The sequence below is a fragment of the Siphateles boraxobius genome, unplaced genomic scaffold (genome assembly GCF_051911475.1).
Source record: "Siphateles boraxobius isolate OS27281-9 unplaced genomic scaffold, OSU_SipBor_1 46, whole genome shotgun sequence".
Taxonomy (NCBI): Eukaryota; Metazoa; Chordata; class Actinopteri; order Cypriniformes; family Leuciscidae; genus Siphateles; species Siphateles boraxobius.
Window position 1 is genome coordinate 16285670 of NW_027509097.1, and position 27006 is coordinate 16312675.

Below are 27006 nucleotides of genomic sequence, written 5' to 3' on the forward strand. Positions count from 1 at the left end.
AGAGCAAGAGAGAGTTAACTGAGCATCTTGGTTCTCAGGTTGTTCTCTCTTTCTCTCTATGGTTAAAGCACACTACCTCAGATCTACCATGATGATGTCCCTCAGAATATTTTAGATGCGAGTTGTGTGCAAAACCAGACTCCATTGTCACTGAGAGAACATTTACGATACACTTCCCTCCCCTATTTCCTTAAACAAATTGTCTAAGAGTGTATATATCATTATACTGAAAGAGTAGGATTATTTGTTAAGGTATTTATAATTGTATATAAATGTATAAGGCGCTATGCAGACAAACAAATATCCATGTATGCTTTGTGTTCCGTCACAGTATAGCACTGTGAGAATCGAAATCAGAACGGTCAGGAATATGGTGCAGAGGGAATTTGCTAAGGCATGTAGTTTTTAAAGATGTGTCTTTACTACAACCACTTTATAAACCCTCTAACAAGAGATCCCAAGTTTCAGAAAACAGACTAACTAAAACACACCACAAAAGCATGACACTATACGTTAATGGCGTCGCTTGCTTTTCATTGTGTTTAGGTTGAAGAAAAAAAGACTGATTACTACCCTATGATCTCAATTCCTCTATTCTGGACAGCTCACTAAGCATACATAGACATAATTCACTGTTAAGTATTATATTCATACATGGATACATATATTTAAAGTGTTATACATAGCAATTAACATATACATATATCAATAGCATATAGGAAGATAGAAGTAGTCATAATGACAATCATTATCATCACTGTCATCATCATAATAATAGCAGTAGTAATAATATGATCCCTCGGTAAAGCGTACTAGGTCACACCAGAATGTCCCTCTCAATTTCCATACCAGCTGGAATCTGCTACCAGGCCCAAATCTGCTCCTTCACACGTCATTTAAACCCCGAAATTCAATGCAACAAGGTACAAACTTCATTTCAGGGTGCTTCAATTACATTTATAGGCTGTTTAGGGCAGCAGATTATCACCTAGACCTCACAAAACAGACACTTCTGTAGTGACTCATAAGAGAGAAAAAAAATCACTAACCATCTAATCGGCAATACATGTCATATAGCATAGCTCAATAACAAGAAGTTCTATGTAATCAATACAAGGTAAGGTTATACTTAATTAAGTTTAACTGCTAAGTTATTAATAATCATTAGTAGTATGCCAATATAGAAGATATATTTGTGTGTGTGTGTGTGTGTGTGTGTGTTTGTGTATATATATATATATATATATATTTATATATATATCAAGTCCACTGACAGTTAGGACAAGGCATACTAAGGGTAGCACTGCATGTCTTGACAGTATATTTTGAATATAACTAGGCACAGGCAGAGCAAGTAGAACTCTTTTGCCTAATTACTTGCTAATGCCTCTCCGTTCATGCGCCTATTATGAAACGTTAAACATGGAATACGAATGGGCTACTGCCCCGCATTGAACCGTGGCGAACAGGAATCTCCTAGATGCATGGTTGGTTATAGGTTTTATAGATTCCGCACTTAAAATCCCAATCTAATAGCTCGAATGAGACAAACACGGGAGCATATTCCAACCGTCAATCAAAGAAAAAAGAATACAAAGTGTTTCAATCCAAATGATCAGATCACTCCAGACTGCAAACAGCCCTCATGTGCATTCATTCCTACTCTTTATCAAGCACTGCTAAATTATCACGAAAGAATGAGGAAAGCGTGTCAGTGCAAGATCTGTGACTGTTATGCAAGCATCTACACGGGTATAGTTGGGGTGCTTTTTACTTACTCCATAATTAATTGCCTTGGTGCATCAAATACATTCGACATCTGAACAAATCTCAAATTTCTTGTAAATGGCCACTTTTGGCAGTACATTCAAACTCTTCTACCAATATGGCAGGAACACAGAGTTAAGCACCACTTCATAAATTCAGACAAAAATCATTAATCTGCCATCTGACACCACATTCTTGACTGAAACATGAGTGGCCTTCGTGACATGTGCTTTGATTTGAGTCGGGGAGATCCATTTGGTTTTGGGTTTAAGTTTAAAAAAGCACTGTGGGAACATCATCAACTCATAAAAACTGCCCTTACTTGAGTTAGCTGTAGAAGTACCAGTGTGCACTCACATACATGACACCCTACAAGCCTGCGTCAAGTATCATGTCAGTGAGTGGGTGCATGTGTTTAATAATGAGTGAAATAGCACGTGGTGTGTGGGTGTGTATGTGGTAACAATCAGTGTGTTAGTCCTACAGTCATGAGCTCTTGCCCTGAAGGGCAACAGAGCCTGGTACTTCCCGGAGTGGCACTGAAAGAGTGGGGAAGGGCCTTAGAAGCTGATATCTGAACAGGAAGACTCATCCAGACTGCCTGTAACTGCACACTCTCGGCCCAGGTCACAGATCCCCTCCGCCACCAGACATCCGTCGCCCAACCTGTCCGAAAGAACATGGATAAAGGGCCATTCACACCAAGGACTGTAAATAATGCAATAAAGATAGTTCTAAATATAAAAGCAGCAAGATTTCACACCAAAAATATAATGATAACGGCACAGAGGAACAATATCAATGGAATCACTTTCAGAACGATTTTTTCCAGGTGATGAACAACAAAAACATTGACAGTCAATCAGAATCCATCCTGCTTTAAAGAGCCCGAGCATTTAAAGCAGCAGACGACAAACTAAGAATAAACAGAACGATATTGTGCATTGGTGTAGACATGAATATAGTTATCATCTTTAGAGTTATTGCTCTTGGAGTAAAACTGCTCTAAATCTGATGATAAAGTTTAAAAACAACTAGAACAAGAGCTTTTTATTTTCAGGCCACTTAAATCACACAAACAAATCAATCCTCTGCAGCCACCCACCATTGACTCAGAATAGTCAGTTGGCATGGCGATCTGTTTCTCCTCTGGGGGTGGAGTCATTAGAGTGCCGTCTGCACGCCGGTTCTGATTGGTCAACGATAGCCACATCTCGTACATCTGCTGCATGTCTCTCACTTAGAGAGTACAGAAAGATACACAGCTCATGTTAAAACATATTAAATGGATTAAACAAACATGACTGCACCACACCCACAAAACAATTGTATTAATAACTTAAGTTCTGAATTATCTAGTTGAAGGTAGTGGATTTCTCACAGCTGTTGTTTTTCATATAGGTCCACACATCCCTCTCCTCCAAACTGTGTGCAAAAGAACAGTTCCCAATATAGTGGCACTTCTTCTGTTTCATGACATGAACACACATCTGCAAGCACAAATGGATAGTCAGTGGATAGTGCATAGAGATTATGTAACAATGCTCAAATTTCTCAGTTCATTTAAGTAATTTTAAAATGAAAACAATGATCCAACTCTTCAATTGTTCACTGGCAACTCTTACAGGGTTTAACCTCTTGAGAAAATATCAATTTAAGATAAAATTTAGCTTGAAACTTAACAAAAAGTGCTGTGTGGGAGGCTGAAACAATTTCCAAAACATTATTGGATGACACACCCAAGATTTTACATAAATTATGATAATGAGGGCTAGGTTGAAAAAATTTGCATTTTAAATCGCAAGAAGTGATCTTTTAGTCTATGCTGTTTTCAGTCGATCCACAAATTATCCAGTGATTGACTGCCATCCAATAATTGTCCTTTGAAAACTGAGACTTTTCGTATCAAAGTCAATTATATTATGAAATAGTAAACAACGAATGCCGTTTTAACGCTTTTTGTGGCACGACAGATCGCTGAAGCAATCAAATCTTCCACTTTGGTACTAGGTACAGCACAAAATAAACCTGAATGAACATCAAAAAATAAAACAGTGCAACTTACTGAGATATATAATGATGTAACATGTAATCGCTCATTAGTTAACTAGAAAGAAAAGAAATCTAGAGATTCATTTAGCTAAATATATACATACTCTATTACATATTCTTCATATTTTTGCCTGTTAGTGTGGTCTTATTTAAAAGCACAGTATGCAAGTTTCGCCGTTAGAGGTTGAATATGTATTCAACAACCTGTTAGCTCTGTCTGAACAGGATCATTACATAAAACACCATTTGTTGTTGATAGAAACTATAATAGAACAGGAAAAAAAAAAAACGGGCTGTGTCCGAAATCACATATTCAAAATAAATACCTACTCAAAAGAATAACTAATTACTTTGCGACTGCTAAAAAAGTATGTTCAATGTAGTATGAATGTAATCCAAATGTCCATACTACATTCACCATGTTGTCATTATCATGTGACCTACCAGCGTCAGTTGCATCATTTCAATGCCATTCACAAATCCTCTCCCGTGGCCTTATGGGACACTTCAGGTCATCTGGGTACTTCTTGCCTACTCTTTTATGAGTACTGTGAATTCAAACACTTCTTTTATCAAATACTGTCTTTCGCCTACTATTTAGTAGAGAAGTATTTGATTCCAGATGCAGCCTATATTTTTTAATTAAAGGGAAAGTTCACCCAAAAATGAAAATTCTGTCAGTAATTACTCACCCTCATGTTGTTCAACCCCGTAAGACCTTGGTTCATTTTCGGAACACGAATTATGATATTTTTGATTAAATCTGAGAGCTGGATCACTCCTCCATAGGCTTCTTAAGGGATTGAAGCTTGCCAGCCCCTGAAAGTTATTAATGATATCGTTAAAATAGTCCAAGTGACTACAGTGGCTCAATCTTAAGTTTATCAAGCGTCGAGAATACTTTTTGTGCGCAAAAAATAAATAAATAACGACTTTATTTCAACTATTCGTTTCTCCGTGGGCCTCGAGTCAGTTCACTAGTGATATAGCGAAGTTCTTCTGTTGTTGTACGTCACACGCATCACCCACCAGCGTCGGCCAATAGTGAGCCTACGTGTGACGTAGCTCTACGCAATCACACTACGTTAACTGACTAGAGGCGCACAGAGAAGGAAATGAATACTTGAAATAAAGTCGTTTTTTGTTTTTTTTTGAGCACAAAAAGTATTCTCGTCGCCTGATAAACTTAAGATTGAGCCACTGTAGTCACTTGGACTATTTTAACGATATCTTTAATAACTTTTCAGTGCTGGCAAGTTTCAATCCCTTAGAAGCCTATGGAGGAGTGATCCAGCTCTCAGATTTAATCAAAAATATCTTAATTCGTGTTCCAAAGATGAACTTAGATGTCTTACGAGGTTGGAACAACATGAGGGTGAGTAAATACTGACAGAATTTTCATTTTTGGGTGAACTATCCCTTTAACCATAGGCATAGGGCTGGGCGATAAATAGATTTTATCGATTAACTCGAATGTGTAGTTTACGCCGATTTTTTTGAATGAAAATCGGTTTTCTCTTTAACAACTGCCGACGCTCCCATCTGGGCTCCCGCAGTTCCGACCGGGCTCAGCACTTGCCATGATAGAGATACACAAACAACATGGCAAATGAACAAGACCGCGGCAGCAGAAGCTCAGCCACCGAAAACATTTACAAGCTGAATCTGCAGGGCCGCCAACTCTCACGAGTTCACTGTGAGAGACGCACTTTTTACACGCTCTCACGCCACACAACCATTTTCTCACGCAGAGAAACATTCGCGAAGCAACGAGGACACTGACACCGACAGACAAGAACAGAGCAGGTTACTATCGATATGAAACAGATTCTCAGCTCTCAGATTCTGTCAATTTTATTACAAAATTCAAACAATAAACACCGTTTTGGCGCTTGTAAATGTGACGTGAGAGAACGCTGGCAGATCTCAGTTAACCGGCACGTGAACCGAACATCTGTTAATCTTTACTGCCAACTTACCGAAATGTAATAAAATCCATCGATCAGTGTTTTTCAACCGCGGAAAGATGTCCATAAAACAGCTGGAGAACAACATATGTCACGTAACGTTACATTTACCTCAGGATGGCTTTTAATGACCCATAGCACGCATGTTAGTTAGACGCATTATAAAATAAAAAACTTATTATATTTAATTTGAGTTAGTTTTAACCTTTTAATAATACCAGCTGACAGGGCTTTCTGTATGTTTACAGCATTAAGTGATTTTTTTATTACTTTTTTGGGAGAACAATTAACACATTAACGTATCTACTGTACCTATTTATCCAAAGGAATTTATATTGAATCAAGATCAGAATCAAATCACAAGAATTGAAATTGTGAAATTTGTGTTAAGCAATAATAAAAACCGTAGCATACCAGTAAACTTAATAAAATTATGTTTAGTTACCAAATAATTTGACAATCACCATACACTTATTGTGATGCAAGTTTTTTGTTTTTTTACACATCCCCCCCAATCCCAATCCACCCATTTTATTTTAAGTTACATTTTCATTGTTTTCACAGACAGGGCCTGTCCTTGTCTTTTTGGATTGTTGTTTCCAATTGCACTTTAATCGAGATCAAATCCCAGAAGGGAATATTAAAACAAAAGTTAAAACTTGTTTTGAACAATTTCTTTGTCATCTGCACATTGATTTTAAGTAGGGAGAGAAAAAAATCGATTTAAATCGTAAATCGGATTTTTTGTGAAAAAATCGGGAATTTTTTTTTAGGCCATATCGCCCAACCCTACATAGGCATAAGAACTTCCATCATCATAAATATTACATTGTATGGTGTTTAACAGATCATGAGAACAGCACTGCAACTCAATGTCAGAACTACAACCTGCTTATCTGAAGAACCTGATATAACAGTTTCTGTTTGCCGTCACAATAATTTAATCAACAAAGGACAGACTTACATCATATTGTTGGGGGTAGGTACGGGAAAAAGGCAGCGGCCGCACTACCACCCACTTTTTCTTCTCAAACGATTTCACTAGCAACACCCTGCGCTCTTTTGTCCAGCTGGGAAAAGCAACAGAAAAAGCAGCATTATACCATAATTACCCCAAGAACCATCAGCAAAGATGCTGTCTACTGTGTCTAATAAAAGCAGTAACATTATAACCATTCCAGTAAACATTATAGGCACATACATTTTGATGAGCATGTATCGAGCATCCTGGCGGTAAGATGATGCCTTCTTGAATAAGAGAAGCTAACCTGTGCCTGGCTTTGGCAGTGCAGTACTTCAGTGACTTGTCTGGCTCATTGACCTGGCCCTCCCTCCAACACTGTCCACACACGAATTTCATCTTCAGATTCAGGCCGCGCCCTCGACCGCATCCTACTAGTCCTCCTCCTCCTCCTCCTGTGCTTCCGCCCCCGATGCAGTCTCCTCCCATCCCTCCAGAGACCACAGAACTGCCGCTATGAGCACTGCTGTTACTGCTGCTCCCGGTGGGCTGGTGCGGCCCGAGCATGGGCTGAAGACGAGGGTGAAGAAAGAGAGGCTTATTTTGTACACCAGACTTGAATCAACAAAAAGCAATCAAATAAAAGGATTAGATTTCAGAAATGATGAGCATTTGTGAGACAGCACAGTGGTGTTTTTGTCAAAGCCTCACCTTCTGTCTCTGAGCATTCTGTTCCAATCGGTGCCAGTGTCTCTTTGATTCCTGCACCATTTCCTCATGGGTAATACCTGACGGGTAAGAAATAAGCACAAAAAAAAACAAATTTTATTATTATTATTCATATTATTTTTACTATCAGCTTTCAATTGTCTGAGTCAAAGACACCGAAAATTGCAGTAATGCCCCTACACTACAAAATTTTGGGTTTGGTAAGCTCTTTTTAAGGTTTTTGAAAACTATCATAATGCAGCATTTATTTGTTAAATAATACAGTAAAATCAGATATTTATTCCTGTGATGGCAAAGCTGAATTTTCAACTGGCAAAATATATTTCTTATTATTGGAAACTTTTTGAGTTTTCAGGATTTTTTAAATAAAGTTCAAAAGATCACCATTTAGTCTTTTGTAAAATTACAAATGTACTGTCACTTTTGATCAATAGAATACATCCTTGCTGAATAAAAGTTTTTTTTTTTTTTACTCACCCCAAACTTTAGTGTAAAATTGTGAAATTTAAAGGGATCATATATGATGCTATTTTAAAAGTTTATTATTTTGTTTTTTGGGGTGTAATAGAATAGGCTAACACCCTTCAATGCTCAGAAAACATTATTTTTCACATTCTGTACATTACTGCAGCATTCCTAGTCTGAACGCACTGAATTCTGCAAAGCCCCTCCTTCCGAAAAGCTCAGAGTGCTCTGATTGGCCAGCTGACCCAGTGCGCTGTGAATGGCCAAACACCTCAAGCGTGTCTGAAATGTCCTTACCCTGACGTCCCTTACCATAATCACAAGCTTCAGCTTTCAAGGCTTTAAGCAATTGTAAACAACACACAGTTAATTATGTCGTCGTTTTAAATGTATCAGTTCAAGCACAATTCTTAAAATGTGGATGATCAAGCCCATTGATCGGAATCAACGATGCAAGCACGACTTCAGCAGAACGTTTTCACAGTGGTCTTTGTATATAGCCGGTTTAATACTCTCCCAAGTTCAGGAAACGGTCTTCTTTAAAATATGTGATGTGCACAGGCAATTTTTGGGTTGTACTACTCAGGAACAACATTATAAATAAACCTTAACCACTGATACATAAAGGGGTTTTGCTTTCGCACCCAAACTTTTTTGGGCTTCAAAATCTCATCCTCCATTCACTGCCATTATAAAGCTTGTAGGAGACAGGACATTTTTTAATACAACACTGATTATATATAAGAAATAAGAAAGTCATATACACCTAGGAAGGCTTAAGGGTGAGTAAATCATGGGGTAATTTACATTTTTGGGTGAACTATCACTTTAATAAGGCAAAACCAGAAGACCGCAGTGTGCATGCATAAACATATTATATTGCATGTCTTATGTACCTGTGTCCTGCTGAAGCACCCAACACTTGAGTTCTATGACTGAATGTGCAAAGGAGCAACTGTCCTCCCGCTGGCAGCCATATCGCACCTCATGGCGGCACACGTCAAACTGGCAGAGTGGGTGAAGAGGGCGTACTTTACTGTAGCGCACGTTTGCTGAGCGAACCACGTGCACCAGGCACCTGTCCAGGATTATAAGAGACAAACTTATGAGAGGAGATATAATGCGATGGATCACTAATATGATTTTGCGGCACCTAAGTGACCAAGTCTCAATACAGCAAGGGATAAAAAGACAGCAGTCAGGAGGCGATGACTCACTTGTTATCGTCAAAGGGATGTCGTGCAGTGAGGTTGGAACACACAGCGAGATTCTCTTTGCTTCGCTTGCTAATGATACGAGGCTTACTGTCAAAACATTCCTACAGAAAAGAAGGGGCCAGAATAACAACTTAGCATTTCTGAACAAGAATGTAAGATTTCTAGGTGTGAGAAAAGTATTAAAAAAGGCGTACATTACCTCACAGAGGAACATAAACATGCCCATATGGAGCTGAAGGAGACGGGTGACACTGAGGGCCCGTCGTTCATTGGTGCCCAGAGGGTCAAACAGAAGCTCACGACTTAGAGCTCCCTTCCTCTCTTGGGTCCATACATCTATCTCCTCCTGGCAATAGGCAAAAGTGCAGTTTTCACCATACTGGCACTCCTGACGCTCTTGTACTTCTGCAAAGACAGAATGTTGACAAAAAACTAAATCATTGGATATCAGAATCATTATTAATTATAAATTATTATAATGTGCATATTTTTATAAAACTATTAATTAAAAGTTACCCCTTTTTTTTTTTATGGGAAGAAAAAAATCTGACAAAACTGATACAAAACCAACGCTGACATTGGCCACTGCCATTATAGAATATTCTGCACCCCAAACTGAAACATCTATCCAATACATAGACTTTAATAAACAGAGCCATACCTTTACAGAGAACAAACGCCCCAAGAAAGTTATTACGAGCTGGACGGGGTCGCACCCTTTTCCAGTTGGGGTCGTCAGAGGATTTGAGGCGACAGAGCAGCACATCTCTCTTGCAGCGATGCGCTGCATCAGGCTGATAATGGTAGTCCATGACCCGAGGCCCTAATTAAGAGAGAGAGAAAAATACACCTCTTTCAGACGGGTATAACATGTTTAGGAATTCTTCTGATATGTACCTTTTTGTTATATCACACATTAAGGGTGTGTATACAGTACCTATGCGACTGTAGCAAGCATTACAGGCCTGTCTGAACTCATGTGTGGCAGCCAAAGGGTTTCGTGACAGCAGAGAAAGATTGGTACCGACTGGGCCATTCTGCAAGCAGCAAAGGACAGTTTTCTGACATGGTGATTGCAAACCATTATGGGGTAATTTCGTGTTAAATCAACCAAATTTCTGAAACTTGCCCAGCTTAAATTTTGTATTTTGTTAATATTTTTCTGGAAAAAAGCCAACATATCATCAACATACATGTCATGGATGTATATTTTCTGAGAATTCACCTATTTTTCACTTGAGATTTGGAGCTAAATTACAGGGGGCTAAAAATGACTTTAGAAAGATTGAAGCATCCTTAATATATATTATATTTTGACTTTAGCAATTGTTGTTGCATTATATGCCAACGAAGACAGTTCAAAAATGTCAACTTTTGCCCCAAGTTCGCATGCCTGTAACTCTAAACGTACTAAAGATATCTTAATATTCTTTAATATTTTGGTTTTGAATAAACATTTCTTTTGGTATCTTCATTTTAAAGGCCCTATATGGTTGAATCCCAGAAATATGGAGATCTTAATCCAGCTACTATCTATATCTATATTTGAATCAGTTTCAGGGATATTTGAAAGAAAGGACATTTTAACAGGTTCTGAAGCTAGCAAAAGCTCAAATACACAGTATCGTAACTACACATTACCACATTGACATTCCAATATCTCTGGGTTTGAACCATATAGGTTCTAGAAAAAGGTTAAAAACCAGAATCTAAAACCATATGAGATATCTTTAATACTTTTTGAGAGACAGGGACTCAAACTTTTGAAAAACAATATTCATGGCACTCAGACAGGTATCTTTTATGCAAATTGTGTTTTAGTAAAATTGACCAATTTACTCATGGAGCTGCATTTAGACTTCCATATCTCTGAGATTGAACCATAAAGGGCCTTTAAAATGAAGATTCCAAAAGAACTGTTTGTTAAGAACCAGAATCTAAAAGGATATTGATGCATCTTTAATAATTATTGAGTTACAGGCATAAACTTGGGGCAAAAAACACAAGAAGTGCTTTTTACCATTTTTGAACTGTCACTGTTGCCATATAATGCAACAATGACTGCTTAAGTCAACAGATTTAAGTAATAGACCTATTAGGCATTGTTGAAAAAATAATGATGCTGCCATCTTCCTAAAGTAATTTTTACTCCCTGTATTTTGGCTCCAAATCTCAGGTGAAAATTTTAATTTTGACCCCCCCTCCACAAAATAGTGGATTAATCAGTAAATAATATACATCCATGAAATTTAATATTTTGGCTTTCTTCATCATTTATGCATTTCTTTCACCAGACAAAAATTATCACAATCAAAAATTTTAGCCAGGAACTCTGGTTGAGATGACACGGAATGTGAACCCAATGAACATTTAAAGAACTTTACTGTGTTAAAGTCTTCATGAGTAAGACTGAAGAACAAAACAGTTAAGACTCACTGCATTGGCAGCATGATTATTACGCAAACTGGGGATGAAACTGTGAGAGATTCGTCCACCTAAGATTTGTAAGAAAAGGAAAATTAATGGGATAATTAATCAATATCAATAATTATCATCATGTCAAGACATTTTCTGCATTATTTAAACAGGTATACTAACGTTCAAAAGTTTAGCGTCAGTAAAAAATTTTTTTTAGTGTTTTTGAAAAAAGACTCGTTATCACCAAGGCTGCATTCATTTGCTCAAATACAGTAAAAACAATAACATTTGTCAGAGCCAATAACCTTGTGTGCAGCGCTCTGACATGTAGCGCGGGCAACCCAAGTTTGAGTCCCGGCTCGGGTAGCTTTTCCGATCCTGTCCCATCTCTCTCTCTCCCACTTTGCTTCCTTTCTCTAGTATAGTTCTCTATACTATTCTATCTCATAGGCAAAAATGTCACACACAAAAAATACAGCAATATTGTGATCAATTATTACAACGTAAAATATCTGTTTTCCAAATAAAACATATTACAAAGTGTAATTTATTCATGTGATGGCAAGACGTCACATAAACCTTCAGAAATCATTCTAATATGCTGATTTGTTGTTCCAGAAAAAAATCTTATTATATATGCTGATTACAGATGTGCTGATTAATACATTTCGGTAAACCATGAAACTTATTTTTTTCAGTATTCTTTTATGATTAAAACGCATTTATTAAAAATGGAAATACTTTGTAGTGTAATAGATGGCTTTACTGTCACTTTTGATAAAGTTCATGCATCCTCGGGGAATAAAAGTATGAATTTCTTTCCAGACTTTTGAACGCTAGTAGCACACCAAGTCAGTTAAAGCCCTTACCAGGAAGTGTGTACTCGGAGAGGGAATCCAGTCCACCTGTGCTCAGTGATCCAGACCCGCCTTTCCCTGCAATGTCTCCAGCTCCAGAGCTAAAGGAGCCAAAGGAGTCCATCGTCTGGGAAGAGGCTTCGCTTTGACCCAGCACTGAAAAAGGCTCCAGTGAGGGGAGTGGACTGACAGCAGAGTTGAAAAATGAAGTATTGAGCTGAGCCGAGGAGGCTGGGAGACCCGGAGAGTATGGGGGCCTCAAACCCACAGCAGTGTTTGGTAGGTTAGTGGGAATTGCCCCCTGAACTGGGTTCTGATGGAGAGACAAGTAAATATTAAGTACTTTTACAGTGATCAATCCAGTATTGAGCGTCAATGTCCTACTGTCCCTCCCTGCAGCTCTCCATTACACTCACCACGCTGACCTCAGCTCCTTTGGGAATACCTTCCAGCAAGGTGTCCAGACATGAGGTGTCCTCATTCATCACACATTCACCCATGTGTTCAGATACAGGCACAGAGTATGGCACCCGCCCCGACGGCTCCTGGCTTGGGCTTTCTGGCATGTCTTGGGGCACATCTGGGTTCTGTGAGGGAATCTGTGGGTCATCACTGACTGGGATTGGTGTGGCCAGAGGGGCAGGGATGCATTGGGCACTTGTTGAGTCTGTGGGATAAACAGATGAATAAACTGACTCACCAATTTATATTTGCTTAATGATTATACTCAAAGTAATATTTTGGATCAAAATATGAAATGGTAAAGGGACATTCCATGTCAAATCAACCAGATTTCAGAAACTTCCCCGGTTTAAATTTTTGGTTTTGTTAATATTTTCTGGAAGAAAGACAAACATAAATGGTGATTAGAGCCAAAATATTACATGTCATGATGTGTATCTATGGAGTAGTCCACTATTTTGTAGAGGGGGGTCAAACTTACAATTTTCACCTGAGATTTTGAGCCCAAAAAAAAAAAACTTTAGAAAGATGGCAGCATCATGGTTTTATTTTTACACTGGGCATTGGTAGGTCTTTTAGTCAAATTTGTTGACTTTAGCCATCTTTGTTGCATTATTTGCCAACAGTGAAAGTTTAAAAATGGGAAAAAGTACTTCTTGTGTTTTTTGCACAAAGTTTGCCTGCCTGTAACTCAAGAATTATTAAAGATCTCTCAATATCCTTTTAGATTCCTGTTCTTAACTAACAGAACTCTTAGCTGCTATTTTTAAGGCCCTACATGGTTCATTTCCAAAGATATGGGGATTTCAACCTGGCTCCATGAGTAAAATTTTACACATTTTCAGTGGTCAAAAACCAAATGTGGATCACATTGCATATAGTTGATACTTTTTTCTTTCAAAGAGGAATATCTGAAGAACAAATCATGTTGAAACTAGGAATGAATCTTGTTTTTTTCTATCAACAGAAAGAAAAATAAAGAAAAATTATTAGCCGGGGGCCTCTGGTTGAGTTGACATGGAATGAACATATATGTGATATATAAAAAATACCTGATCCAATATCAGTCAAAGACTCAAGACCATTTGAGGAGGTCTGAAAAGAAAGAGCAAGAAAGTTTGTTAATTTAATCGAAACCATGCAAATCTCGTTTTACAAACTAGCTTTTATTTTATAAACCAATTTTATACTACTTTTAATTACTTTATTGACAAATATAGGGAAGGTCTTTTTTTTTTTTTTTACTTGCCTCCCCTGTATGAGAATTAGTTTCTCCATTGCTGTCTGCCCCAGATGTTGTAGAATCAAGCTAAAATAAAAAGTGTCATGTTAGAACAAGTATAACTATGTAATGAGCAAATTATAAACATTATCAACATTTTAAACATACATCATTTAATCTAAAAGACAAACCTGAGGGCTGACGTAGGCTTTGCGAATTTTCAAACCAAGTTTGTTGGCTAGATCCTGAGCAAGCTCACTGACTTGCCTGTCCTGTGTAAAATAAAGCAAGCAAACAATGTTTTGTTAGATTATTACATGAATTGACAACATAAGGCATAAACATTTCAAACTACATATATTATTACATAGAATTACATAGACAAATATTCAAAAGTTTGGGGTCAGTAAGACTTTTTTAATGTTCATTTATTTGATCAGAAATACAGTAAACCCATAGTGGCTTCTCCTTCTGCAGCAACTTAACATTTTTCTTAGTGATATTTAGCACCAGTTTATCAGGAAGCGAGGATTTTGTTCTCTCGACTAACTGGATGGAAACGGTGCTTTATTCGCAAATGTTTTATATAATATTTAAATTTTGCACATATGTTAAATTCGCAACTTTGGATGGAAGCATAGCTCGTGTCTCAAGATCCTTCACAGATCTGGTGATATGGTGCTCAAGAAACATTTCTTGATATTATCAATGTTGAAAACAGTGCTGCCTAATATTTTTGTGGAAACCAAGAAATATTTCTTTCAACATTCTTTGAATAGAAAGTTCTATAGCATTTAATTGAATGTAACTATGTAACATTATAAACATCTTTACTGTCACTGTTAATCAAATTTAACGCATCCTTGCTGAATATAATTTTTTTGGTTGGTTTTTTTCTGACCCCAAACTTTTACATGATAGTGTATAAAAATATAAACTGCAGATTAATGTTCCATTGCTTCTGCATATGAATACATACGTGAGGGGCGGTCAATAGGCATCCAGTGCCACACTCATAAGCCTCTCTGAGTCGGCCCAGCTCCCTCAGACAAAGTGCCTTCCTGTAGAGTGCTCTGCGACTGCCCTCCGACACACACAGTGCGCTATCACAGTCCTGCACTCCACGCTCGTACTCCCCCTAAACATAAAAGACAAGAGAAGTTTGATTTGCAGGAAATATCTTTGCAACACTTGACACTGTTGGAGTACTACATGATAATTTGCACATACTGAATTTCTTGAAATCCTCAGTTTACAAACACAGATTTAAATGTCAACCAATTGTCCAATAAAAATAGTATAGACTTACAAGACTATAATGTGCAGCTGCCCGGTTCACATAAAGGCTCTCTAACAGCTCAGGGGGAATGACCAGTGCTTCAGACTGAGCATAGCGAGCTACATTCACACCCTCGCCGTAATGGACTGCTGCCTGTCTCCACTCTCCATCACGATACACTGCATTACCTTCATCCAGCAAATTACATACTAGCTGAGTCAAGAATGCCTGCAGAAGAAAGGAAGAGACTTTCCATTTGAATTAAGATCATGAAATTCAATAAATATGGATTATCTAGGTGGGGTGTTTTTCCCCCCAGAGATATTACACATAAATCATACCTCATATCCTTCAGGTTCTGGGAAAGGCAAAGATGACCTGTGGCAAAGAGACAAATACATTTAGCAATTTTGGAATAATAAACATCCACATAGAGCAGATTGGAAAAGCAGCACAGAAATCAACAAACTTACTGAATGAATCCCAAAGCTTTCTGTATTTCTTCCTTGCGCTTCTGTCGTTCTGGATCCATAGCTGTAATCCATCAAAACCAAAACAAATAACCATTATGAGAAAATAACACAACGTATGATATAACAAAATAAACGTATAAACATAATACTATGTGGTTTTATAGAGCCAAAAAACACAAAATGTTATGTGAAAACATTTCAGTTTTGTGTGTTTTCATTATTCTAAATGGCAAATTAAACATATTGGCGTGAAAAAAAATGTGCAGTAATTAGTCACAAAAACACTAAACATTACAAATCGTAAAGACTTAACGCACAATGATGGCAATGTCTAAGGCCTAAAATGTGAGATTAACAAGTGAGAGCACATCCCCGAGCTCGCCTTAGAATAACACCCACTAATGCAACTCTCTCCGGACTTGAGAAATCAAAAACAACTAGCAGAAAACATTCCGCGATACTTGAAACACTCCTCAGTATAATGTAGAATATATACATTTTTACAGACTTAACGTGTAAAGGAAATGTCAGTGCAACACACTAATGCGAAAGTTAACTTGCACGGGCTTCGAGTTAACATTAGCTTTAATGCTAGCTTGCACTCGGCTAGCCCGCTAATGCTGTCAACTTCAGGTTTGTTTACACCAATTAATATCAATGACTAGTTTTATATGCCGGCACAAAACAGTCCCAACAAACATCTAAAACATATTTCTAGATAATCATATTTTGTAATTAAATTCTAACTGACATTTCCAGCGCCATGTAGTATAAAAAATCTATTTAAAATTCTCCTGGTAGCCAATTAGCAAGCTACGTTTCGCGAACTGCTGCAGCGAGGTAGCGGTTAAAGAATTCATTACCTTATAATAATAATTTTAAAACACCATAGGATACATACAAAATAGATTATAAAAATGTAAAATACAAGTTAGTCTCCGTTTCAAAAATCAGCTAAGTAGCACGCTAAAACAGAAGCTTGCTGGGAGGACATTCAACCCACCTAAGACTTTAGATCTTCTCTTCAACAAGGAACTGTTTGTTAAAGCATTAAATCCTTTTTAATACCAGGTAAAACGTTTGGATTTTTTATTCCTTCAAAATCATACTTTTAATTTATTTGTCTGTCCCAAATCAACGGACAGAGCATGTGCGCCTTTAGTTACGCTCAAGTTAAACTAAACCGTCCAGACTGTGAGGTCCTAAAGGCAGAGAGAGATGGATCTTTTTTGTTTAAAGTGAAGCATTCAGCCACTGGGGGCATCGGTGACTTTCTTTACTAAACCTTGACAACATTTTCCTAAAGCCAAACCTAAAACTCAATTTTACTCTTATAAAAACCCAATAATACATAAATAAAAACCTGTGATTTGTCTGCCTGTGTTTACAGTTATTTTAAATCAGGCACATCGGTCAGTGTCTCGGTTGGAGATCGTTTGTTTAATACATTTATAAAGGTCAATGCAACTGCACCACATGGCTCTAAATATACAAATATACATATCTAAATATACTTTACAAAGGGACCAGTGAGGGATATCACAGGAATATTTTTTATTATTATTATTATTATTATTATTATTATTATTATTATTATTATTATTATTATTATTATTATTATTATTATTATTATTATTGTTATTATTATTATTATAATAGCTTACTGGAAAGGCTTCTCAAGAATGTTAATTATGTATTAAATCATAGAAGAGGTCAAATTATTATGCATTGTTGCTTTTCGAAAATGTCCCCTCTAAAATGTTGTAAAACAATTTGGAAAGGTAACGTTACTTTTAACTTGTAAAATTGAGCTTCCGGCGTTGCTAGGCTCCCCCGGAATTAGCCTTTTGTTTACACATGTCTTTGGCTTTAAGGAATATCGTTGAAACAATCGTGAGGAGAAACTAAAGCAGCAGTGTAAGCCTTTTACGTTATACATACATTTTTTCCCCATACATAGCTGCTTGCCTGTTACTTGTTACTGACAGTAAATAGTCTTTCGAAGATAACGGTAACGTAATCTCTCCCCTTATTATCCGAGTCCTTATGATGTCAAGATTATTATATATCTGATCTGGACACTGTATGATGGCTAAGTTACAGCGATTAATGCAAAAAAATAAATAAATAAAATAACATGTACTGAACTATGTTTTGTGTTGATGCAGGTTGGACTTTTACTTCAAAATGCCCTTGTTTGGCAACACTTTCAGTCCCAAGAAAACCCCTCCTCGGAAGTCTGCTTCCCTTTCCAATCTACATACAGTAAGTACAAGTTTATGTCGGTAAAATGCATTTCGCATAAACTAATATGTATTTAGAGCCCAAACCAAACAAATAATTTATGTTTTTGTCAGTTGGATCGGTCAACACGGGAGATTGAATTAGGTCTGGAATATGGATACCCCATGATGAATCTTGGCAGCCAGAACTTTAAATTTGAAGATGGCCAGTGGATCTCAGGTATGGCTTCCTACAATAACATATCGATTTAATTCAGTGCCAGTTAGTAGCCTGTTTAAAGAATGTAATGAATGTCTTTATGTCAATCACAGAGTCAGGAGGTAATGTATCAGGTAAAGAGGTACAGCGACTGAAGAAGAGGAATTTACAGTTAGAGGAGGAGAATAATCTGCTCAGGCTAAAGATTGAGGTTCTTCTTGACATGGTGAGTGTTGAATGATTATAATGCCGAAAGCCACCACAGCTTGAAAAATATGAAGCTAAATCTAAATAATAAAAATTATATTCGATAAATTATGTGTTGGCAAAATTCTCTGGCACAAAGTGATTTAACATATTTTCTTTAGCTTTCGGAAACAACCGCAGAAACGCATCTAATACAGAAGGAACTTGAAAATGTGAGTAGAAGAAAAAAATGATGGAAGGAAATAAAGGGGATTTTCTCTTCTCTTTAAGTGTGTGTATACAATGATTTTCCAATGAAATTAGAACTATTCTAAGACAATGTTTAAATATAAGTTTCATTTACACAATTGATTATTTATCACTTTGTATATTTCCTTTTTTAAATTTGCTGTTCCAATGACAATTATATGACTGAACAATAATATTTAGGTTAATGTAATTTCATATCATCTTTATATAAGCATCTTTTTTGTGATTTTTTTTTATTTTTCCCTTACAAATCTATATTGTGTTTTAAAGAAAACTACCATAGTCATAGAAACATGCTGTTGAATTCAACTAAATAATTCCAGATTACATAAAAAGCAGCTAAAGGTCGCTCATTATGTTTAGAATACAATAATACTTGTCATTCTTATAGCCAGTTATTCCAAATCTTCATTCCTGTGGCTCCAGTAAGTGCTCTTACATGACAGTCCCAAAACCTTTCTGCATGTGTAGATCTGAATGTGTATTCAAATCACAGGAAACAATCACACTCTTTCTTTGGTTCCACTGTAAGATTAGCCAAGAGCTGTAAAGGTTTTTACATGTACATGCAGATTTAAGAGGATTTTTTTATGTGTGAGGCACGTATTGCACGGCTGAGGTTGTTTTTTCTTTTCTTTTCTATTCTTGTCATTTCTATTTACATATTTAATAAATTGACATGAATAAATGTTGTACTGATTCTATGCCGCAGTGTGAATTCCAAATAGTGCATTATTTCCTAGTTTTTTTTATTTCACTAAATTGGATCTCGTCGAAATAAACATTTCATATAAAATTTTGCTGTGAACTCCATATTTTCAAACCAAAATAATAACACTTGCTATTGTATCGCTTTTTTAGTTTAGTTTTCACTACATAATAAACTACTTACATTGATGTATTTATTGACTGTGTTGTTTTTAAGATGAAAATTTTAACAAGTAAATAACCAAAAAAAGAGTTCTGTAATACCACTTGTGCTGTTTGGGAATTTCACCTCATTTCCTACAAATAAGAGACTTTGTGGGTATTACAGATTAATAGTTTTAAGTTTGAGAAAAGGAAGGAGGTGCACCAGAAGGTTTATTTAACAGATTATCCTTTAAATTCATTCATATGTACAGTGCAGTCTCGATAACATAAGACAAAGTAACTTATGTATTTACATTATAAACATTATGTTTATTAAGAAGGCCAGGTATACAGCTACTTGAAGAGAAATTCTGCCGCATCAAAAGTCAGGTAAGACATTGTCTTGTGTTTTGAGCGACTTAAAAACAATCAAATAATTTTTCTAAAGCTGATATTTTATACATCTCTATGAATATTTTAATCTACGAGGTTATTGAGGAGCATCTGTATTTCAGTTTCTCTTATGACTAATCATTCTAGTGGTATTATTAATTGTGGTATATACAGATGTTACATTTAGATTCTGTACGGTTACACAAAACTGTCCAGTTATAAAACTTTTGCATGCCTAAATTTTTTTCTCTCTAATTATAGAGATTCTGTAAAACACTGTGTTAAGGCCCGTTCACAGTCACACCAACAAGGATAACTGTAATGATATTAGTGTCCACACCAGCGGAAGATATCGTTCTGTTTATTCTACACGCTTGCTTGTCGATCACTTTAAATGCTCGAGCTCATTATAGCAGGATGTAATCTGATTGGCTGTTGTTTTCTATCGTTCATCAGCTGGATAAAATCGCTCTGAAAGTGATTCCGACTATACGTTTCTCTGTGCCGTTATCGTTACTCTGCTATTATTTAATATTGAGAACGATTTATAGAACTATTTCTCTTTATAGATAGATACATATCGTAGATCTATCTATAGATCTTTATCGTCCTTGGTGTGAACGGGCCTTTAGAAAAAAGCAGTATATAGACATTCATGTCTAGATTCACATTTAAAACAGTAAAGAGGAATTGTATAAATTAAAATATTTAAAACAGGCATTTTAAGAGTCTGTACCAATTGGAATCTTTCAGACGTCTGTTTATGTCAAAATCCAGACATTCTGAATCAGATTAGGCTATATACTGTAATGTCAATGCACAAAAGTGGTGTAAAAAAAAAGACAGTATTAAAGGAAACAAATATATCCACACCCTGAATGTGTTCCCTCCTCATTGTACAAATAATGTTAAAATATTCATATTACTTGTCTGTATGCAAAATACAAGAAAGAATAGAATTTGTGGTGTAACTTGGCATTTGAGAGAAGTAAGGATTCAATCAATTGTAACAGAAATCAATGGGGGGAAATGTATAGATACTTGCTAAGAATTAGTAAATATGATACATCACACGTAACTGCGGCGGTATGTCAGTCACTTAATGAGTAGGTCGACCTATGACTCTACTTCCTGGGGAAGAGGGGAAATGTGTGACTTGTACTCATATACTTACTTACTTCCTTTGTGTAATGTGGTGCAGGTGAACCAGCACATGTTCAGTGCATCGACTGCGTAGCTTCCTTCTGAAAAAGTGTTTTGATTCTACATAAGTGTATCCAAGTTTTGTCTTCTCTTTTGGAGGCCTGAGCCACTATGGGAATTATTGTAGATGAGAGAGAGATAGAAGGTGCCCCAGATGGCGGCTGGGGCTGGATTGTTCTGCTGGGAGGTTTTGTCATCACTGGCTTCTCGTATGCCTTCCCCAAGGCTATAAGTGTTTATTTCAAAGAACTTATGAAAGAGTTTAACTGTGGATACAGTGACACTGCCTGGATTTCTTCTATAATATTAGCAATGCTCTATGGTTCAGGTAAGATCATGTAAATTGAAAGTTGTCAGATTTATAAACCCTTTAAGATTTTTACAAGTCTTTTTTTCTTCTTCTTAATGGTCAATATATTATTTTAATTTAATCCAGGTCCAGTCTGTAGCATTTTGGTTAATACATTTGGATGCCGGCCCGTCATGTTGGTTGGAGGATTACTGGCTTCGGGAGGGATGATAAGTGCATCTTTCACTAATAACATTATACAGCTTTACCTCACTGCAGGTGTCATCACAGGTAACTAATGGATATTTGTGATCAATAACTTATAATTCTAAAGACAGTTAGTTCTGGTACTCTGTGGGGAGTTTTCAGAGACTCTTTTAACATTTTACATTGTTACGCCAGTAGGTGACTAAATGTGTCTTTATGAGTTATTTATTGAATCTTTCATTCAACCTATTCATTCATATACATTGATTAATTCAGGACCAAAATATCATCTGTGTGTTGCTCGGTGGTTGATTCTGTTTTGATTCATTTGAACTGTCTTCTTTAGTGAAGCAAAAAGTAGTATCTGGTATGTCTTGTGTAAAATGTAAGTTATTCAGCATTGACCTCTTTTTTTTAAGTCTGAATTTCAGCACAATATTGCTTAAAGGGATATTTCACCCAAAAATGAAAATTCTGTCATTATTTGCTCGCACCCTACTCACCCTCATACCAAACCTGAATGACTTTCTTTCTTCTGCGGGTATGATATTTAGAACATTTTGATAAAAAAAAAAAAAGAGTTAATATTAGAGACATATTTAAGGACATTTTACCTGTAACTATTTTCTTTTGCCAACAAAAATAGTTCCAAACGAAGTCAAAGCAAAATCATACATTGGGTGTATTGATATCGCTAAACACAAGACAAAGCTTTGTTTTATAAATGAAAATACTATTATAAAAACATGTATGGAAGTTGTTAATGTCAGTGTATCCATTTTTGAATGAATAATGTCTTTATCTCTTTAAAGGTCTTGGACTGGCTTTGAACTTCCAACCATCACTGATTATGCTGGGGTCTTATTTTGACAAACGCAGACCACTTGCCAATGGACTGGCGGCAGCTGGAAGTCCTGTATTTCTGTCAGCTCTTTCTCCATTAGGACAAATCCTGCTCAACCGCTATGGATGGAGAGGAGGCTTTCTCATTACCGGCGGTCTTCTGCTCAACTGTTGCACCTGTGCAGCTGTAATGAGACCCCTGAAAGGTAAAGAAAGGAAAGTGATCGCCTGTTTCCAAGAGCTCAAGGAAATGCTGCCTCCTGAGGCTGGACAAGAGAATATCATTTGTGAAAACAATAATGATAAAAGGCCCACTAAAAAGAAGCTTTTGGACTTCAGTGTACTTTGTAACAGAGGGCTTATTATTTATATCATTGCAAAATTCATAGTTGTCCTTGGCCTATTTGTTCCAACTATTCTCTTAGTCAACTACGCTAAGGACCAAGGAGTGCCTGAGCAGGATGCTGCTTTTTTGTTGTCTATTATAGGATTTGTTGACATCTTTGCTCGTCCCACATGTGGCATGTTGGCTGGTTTAAATTGGATTCGACCCAAGATGTCTTATTTCTTCAGCCTGGCCTTGATCTTCAATGGTCTAACAGATGTTTGTTCAGCTACAAGCACAGACTATAAGGAACTAGTCATCTTTTGTGTGTTCTTTGGGCTGTCTTATGGCATGGTGGGTGCTCTACAATTTGAAGTGCTGATGGGTATTGTGGGAACAAACAGTTTTTCCAGTGCACTTGGTCTAGTGCTCCTCTTTGAGGCAGTAGCTGTGCTGATCGGACCACCCTCTGCTGGTGAGTTATGATGAAGACATGCATTAAACTGAATCATCACCTATGAAATGGTAGTTTTTACGATCCATTTGTAAATTGAATAAATATTTTTTCATGTATTTTTCTCCACAGGTTATTTGGTGGACAAGTACAAGAACTATGAACTGATTTTTTATATGGCTGGAGGAGAGCTGATCGCCGCTGCAATATTTCTTGCCCTTGCATCATTCTGTTTAATTAAACAAAATAAACACAAGGACTCACAGCAGAAACATCATGCTGATGTGGTAATCAATCCTAAAAGATAAACAGTGGAGAAGAGAGCTGAAGAGAGGGACATTCATGTTCAATTCATTTTGTTTAGTTATGTGTGTTATTAAAATTAGTGTCTTGTACTGTGTGTGAGTGTGTTCAGGTTTTCCTAATTACTAACTCTTTTGTAGCCTATAAATTACACAAAATAATTCCACAATCAGAAAAACCATTTTGTGGGTCAATGAGAAATCAGGAAGATAATAAAAAGGAGAAATCTTGTGCTACATTCTTAGAAATGCTATTTTATATTAATGTTGGTTTTATGTGCTATACATTATATATCTTATACATTTTATAAATTACAGTTGAATTTGTATAGAATCAGTGTTTTTATTGTTAACTATTAGTTAACTATTGTTTTCTGAAGATGAACAAAAGTCTAATGGGTTCTGAACAACATGTGCTATATGTGCTATGCATTCATGTAATACGTTTTATAAATCATAATTTAAATCTACAAAGAATCAGTGTTGTTATTGTTAACTAAAACTATTAAAACTGTTTTCTTAATTGAAATACAGCTGAAATAAATTAGAGGCTTAATATAAAATAAAAACATAAACTTAAAAAACGAAAATTAGAAATGTTGCCTTGACCACTAACTGAAATAAATAGGTTAAAGACAAGTTGAAATCATATTTACAACGTAGAACTAAAACTTAAAATAAAAAAGTACATGGAACACGTAAAAATAATTGTGAATTTTGATTGGCCAACCCAGCATTCAATCATCAACAGTAAAGTCTATTGACGTCACTCACAGGAAGCGGCAGCGGAACAGTGCTTTCAGCGGTACTAATTTGAGTCGACGAGGTTGCGTCATATTTAACTTTAAAATAGCCATTTTGTAGAAGTTGATAGAACATATTAAAGCTATTCAATTCTGACGGGTAACTTACATTTAATAGTGGGACCACAAATAGTAATTTTTCCTTTGAGGGTTTTCATCGTCACAGAGTGATTCCACGATGCCGAGAGGAGGTGAGTGTCTTGCGCCTGCCTGATCGCTGTTTTACCCTTTCCAACACACCGCCAGAGCCAGTGTTTTAAAAAAGAAAACTTATGAAAGGGAAATATGGATTTGACGGTAAATATAAGACCTCTGAGGATACCGTTAGTGGCTACGGCTTCTCTATAATGGGCAAATCACGGTGGGAAAAGAAGCATGGACGCTAGTATAAACTCAGGCCATATTGGACCAGTGCAGTAACATGTGATCCGATAAGTCGACAGTTACACTGACGACTCTTGTTAATGCGTCGCCTAATTATGGCATTTAATATCTGCATATAGTATCATCCCCTCTTAGTGTTTTTAATTTATTTACTTTCTTAATTTACCTTGCCCACCACCTTAGGCAGAAAGAGCCATAAGGGCCGTGGGAAGCAGTTCAGCAACCCTGAGGAGATCGATCGGCAGATGAAAGCTCAGAGGGAAATGGTGAGTGTATAAGTTAATCTTCTGCCACTTTCTTTTAGTGGCCACACTTCTGAAGTTCATGTTTACTCGGTATCAGTTTATTAAATGGACACTGTGATTATTTTGTGTGTAGGAGGCGAAAGAAGGGGCTGAACGTGAAAGTTCAGAATCTGAAGAGGAGAGCAGCAGTGACGATGAAGTATGAGGTTTTAATTAAATTCACTTAAAGGGATAGTTCTCCCAAAAAAGAAAATCCTGTAATTTACTCACTTACAAACGCATCTGAGATACAAGTGCATTGTAAACGTTATCCATTCCAAAACGAGTTGTTTAGTCCAAGTTTCCTGAAGAGACTCATTTGCTTTATAAGATAAACTGATTTCATTTAGGTTTTTATTCACCTATAAACATTCACCAAAGCACATACATGGAGCACATCACATATAGTAAAGACCAGCTCAAACATGTTGGCCTGAAGCACAAGAACCAATGAGGTTTGTTCTCACATGTCAGTCACACAAAGACGTTTAAGCTTCAGTGTACCATATTTTATGTAGTCTTATCAAAAATATTGATATTTCGATATGTATCTATTAGGGCTGTAACAATATTCAAACCAAACCGCGATATACAACCCACGGTACTTATAGCGATATTCTCATGCCGTACCCCGCCCCCTGCTGCCCTGCCAAGCCCTAGCCCATTGTTGAGGCATACTTTACCTTATACCTTATATATCAATATTTTTTGTGTGTCTTATGTGTTCAAGACGAATACAGCATTGTAGCCTAACCACCAATAATCGCAATAAGCTCCACGGTTTTTGTTACTTTCGATAAGAAACAATGTCATTTTTCAAATTATGTTCATTTTATTATGAAATTCAAACAATAAATGTCATTTTGACGCTCTTTAAAGGGTCAGTTCACCCAAAAATGAAAATTCTGTCAGTATTTACTCACCCTTATGTTGTTCCAACCCCGTAAGACCTTCGTTCATCTTTGGAACACGAATTAAGATATTTTTGAAATCTGAGAGCTGGATCACTCCTCCATACTAGTCCATAGGCTTCTTCAGGGATTGAAACTTGCCGGCCTCAAAGTTATTAAAGACATCGTTAAAATAGCCCTAGTGACTACAGTGGCTCAATCTTAAGTTTATCAAACGACGAGAATACTTTTTGTGCGCAAAAAACCCCAAAAATAACAACTTTATTTCAACTATTCATTTCCTTCTCTGTGGGCCTCGAGTCAGTTCACTAGTATAATAGCGTACGCTTCTGTTGTTGTACGTCACATGCATCACACACGACCAGCGACGGCCAATAGTGAGCCTACGTGTGAACGTCATCATCTCTTTCTAGTAAACATGAATGAACATCTGAAGGTATGTTGAAATATACAGTACATCTTTCTGAAATATATCTTGTGTAATCGCTCAGTGTTTCAACGGCGGAAAGACATCAGTAAAACAGCTTGTAAACAATATCCCACGTGGCATTACATTTACCTCAGGCAAGTCATTCAGTGTCCACAGCTTATTAGTCAGCTATAGAAGTGAACTCTTTCACTAAATATATGCAATGTATTAGCCTGTATATTTATTATATTTGACTTACTCTGTTAGTGATGTCTTGTTTATTTAATGTATGTTTAAAACATAGGTTCTCAAAGTGCGGCCCGCGGGCCAATGGCGGCCCGTGGAAACATTTCTGGCGGCCCGCGATAACATCTGAAAAACATCTGTAAAACTGTTAAAACTGTACATTGCTTTGAAAAAATTTATCTATCCGTTTAGTGGTGTTTAGCGGCCGAAAACAGCACCGCAAATCCCATTGCAATTTAAAAGGGTATGTTGACCAAGTAATCAATATTCAGTGTGACTTAATGACAAGCTTATTAATAGCCGCGCTTCCATTAACTTTCAAATTTTTCGCTGG

At 36.7% G+C, this 27006-nt stretch overlaps 4 protein-coding genes across 6 annotated transcripts in view; 3 read left to right on the forward strand and 1 right to left on the reverse strand.

Moving 5' to 3' along the window:
* Nucleotides 1–1755: 1755 nt before the first annotated feature.
* Nucleotides 1756–17073, reverse strand: zc3h7bb (zinc finger CCCH-type containing 7Bb). The gene is made up of 22 exons (XM_077201060.1): nt 16873–17073; nt 15870–15930; nt 15738–15774; nt 15427–15624; nt 15097–15255; nt 14309–14389; nt 14145–14204; nt 13948–13990; nt 12850–13100; nt 12446–12746; nt 11595–11653; nt 10096–10195; nt 9820–9981; nt 9358–9563; nt 9159–9259; nt 8838–9019; nt 7459–7535; nt 7055–7317; nt 6751–6856; nt 3149–3257; nt 2873–3006; nt 1756–2433 (listed from the first exon to the last, which is right to left on the reverse strand). Exons 2-22 carry the CDS (start codon nt 15926–15928, stop codon nt 2395–2397), a joined length of 2727 nt encoding a protein of 908 aa, XP_077057175.1. The 5' UTR covers nt 15929–15930; nt 16873–17073; the 3' UTR covers nt 1756–2394.
* pdap1a (pdgfa associated protein 1a) overlaps nt 3692–27006 on the forward strand; it is a 30096-nt gene continuing 6781 nt past the window's right edge. Inside the window, exons 1-4 of one of the 2 annotated variants that reach the window (XM_077201063.1) lie at nt 3692–3701; nt 24590–24629; nt 25006–25088; nt 25201–25266. In XM_077201063.1, the coding sequence (XP_077057178.1) occupies nt 24617–24629; nt 25006–25088; nt 25201–25266 (162 nt within the window). In that variant the 5' untranslated portion in view covers nt 3692–3701; nt 24590–24616. Of the gene's footprint in view, nt 3702–24387; nt 24630–25005; nt 25089–25200; nt 25267–27006 lie in introns of those variants that run through there. The other variant, XM_077201062.1, reaches the window with a different exon arrangement.
* On the forward strand, nt 17686–19668 carry cby1 (chibby 1, beta catenin antagonist). Of its 2 annotated transcripts, none has more exons than XM_077201270.1 (5): nt 17686–17786; nt 18038–18134; nt 18227–18332; nt 18425–18537; nt 18680–19668. In XM_077201270.1, the coding sequence occupies exons 2-5, from the start codon at nt 18057–18059 to the stop codon at nt 18749–18751; spliced, it is 369 nt and encodes a 122-aa protein (XP_077057385.1). In that variant the 5' UTR covers nt 17686–17786; nt 18038–18056; the 3' UTR covers nt 18752–19668. The 2 variants fall into 2 exon arrangements, with proteins under 2 accessions (XP_077057385.1, XP_077057386.1); XM_077201271.1 differs by lacking the exon at nt 17686–17786 and adding an exon at nt 17789–17880.
* Nucleotides 21190–24109, forward strand: slc16a8 (solute carrier family 16 member 8). The gene is made up of 4 exons (XM_077201061.1): nt 21190–21543; nt 21652–21795; nt 22524–23354; nt 23466–24109. Exons 1-4 carry the CDS (start codon nt 21327–21329, stop codon nt 23639–23641), a joined length of 1368 nt encoding a protein of 455 aa, XP_077057176.1. The 5' UTR covers nt 21190–21326; the 3' UTR covers nt 23642–24109.

What these genes read in the sequence shown, in the direction of transcription:
- zc3h7bb (XM_077201060.1), bottom strand. Translation starts at nt 15,928, where the DNA reads ATGGATCCAGAACGACAGAAGCGCAAGGAAGAAATACAGAAAGCTTTG. An exon ending in TGTTTATGTTCCTCTGTGAG is followed by an intron (nt 9,260 to 9,357) that starts GTAATGTACGCC and finishes TCTTTTCTGTAG; the next exon opens with GAATGTTTTGACAGTAAGCC. An exon ending in CCTACCCCCAACAATATGAT is followed by an intron (nt 3,258 to 6,750) that starts GTAAGTCTGTCC and finishes TTGTGCTTGCAG; the next exon opens with ATGTGTGTTCATGTCATGAA.
- cby1 (XM_077201270.1), top strand. Translation starts at nt 18,057, where the DNA reads ATGCCCTTGTTTGGCAACACTTTCAGTCCCAAGAAAACCCCTCCTCGG. An exon ending in CCCTTTCCAATCTACATACA is followed by an intron (nt 18,135 to 18,226) that starts GTAAGTACAAGT and finishes TGTTTTTGTCAG; the next exon opens with TTGGATCGGTCAACACGGGA. An exon ending in AGATGGCCAGTGGATCTCAG is followed by an intron (nt 18,333 to 18,424) that starts GTATGGCTTCCT and finishes TGTCAATCACAG; the next exon opens with AGTCAGGAGGTAATGTATCA.
- slc16a8 (XM_077201061.1), top strand. Translation starts at nt 21,327, where the DNA reads ATGGGAATTATTGTAGATGAGAGAGAGATAGAAGGTGCCCCAGATGGC. An exon ending in AGCAATGCTCTATGGTTCAG is followed by an intron (nt 21,544 to 21,651) that starts GTAAGATCATGT and finishes AATTTAATCCAG; the next exon opens with GTCCAGTCTGTAGCATTTTG. An exon ending in CACTGCAGGTGTCATCACAG is followed by an intron (nt 21,796 to 22,523) that starts GTAACTAATGGA and finishes ATCTCTTTAAAG; the next exon opens with GTCTTGGACTGGCTTTGAAC.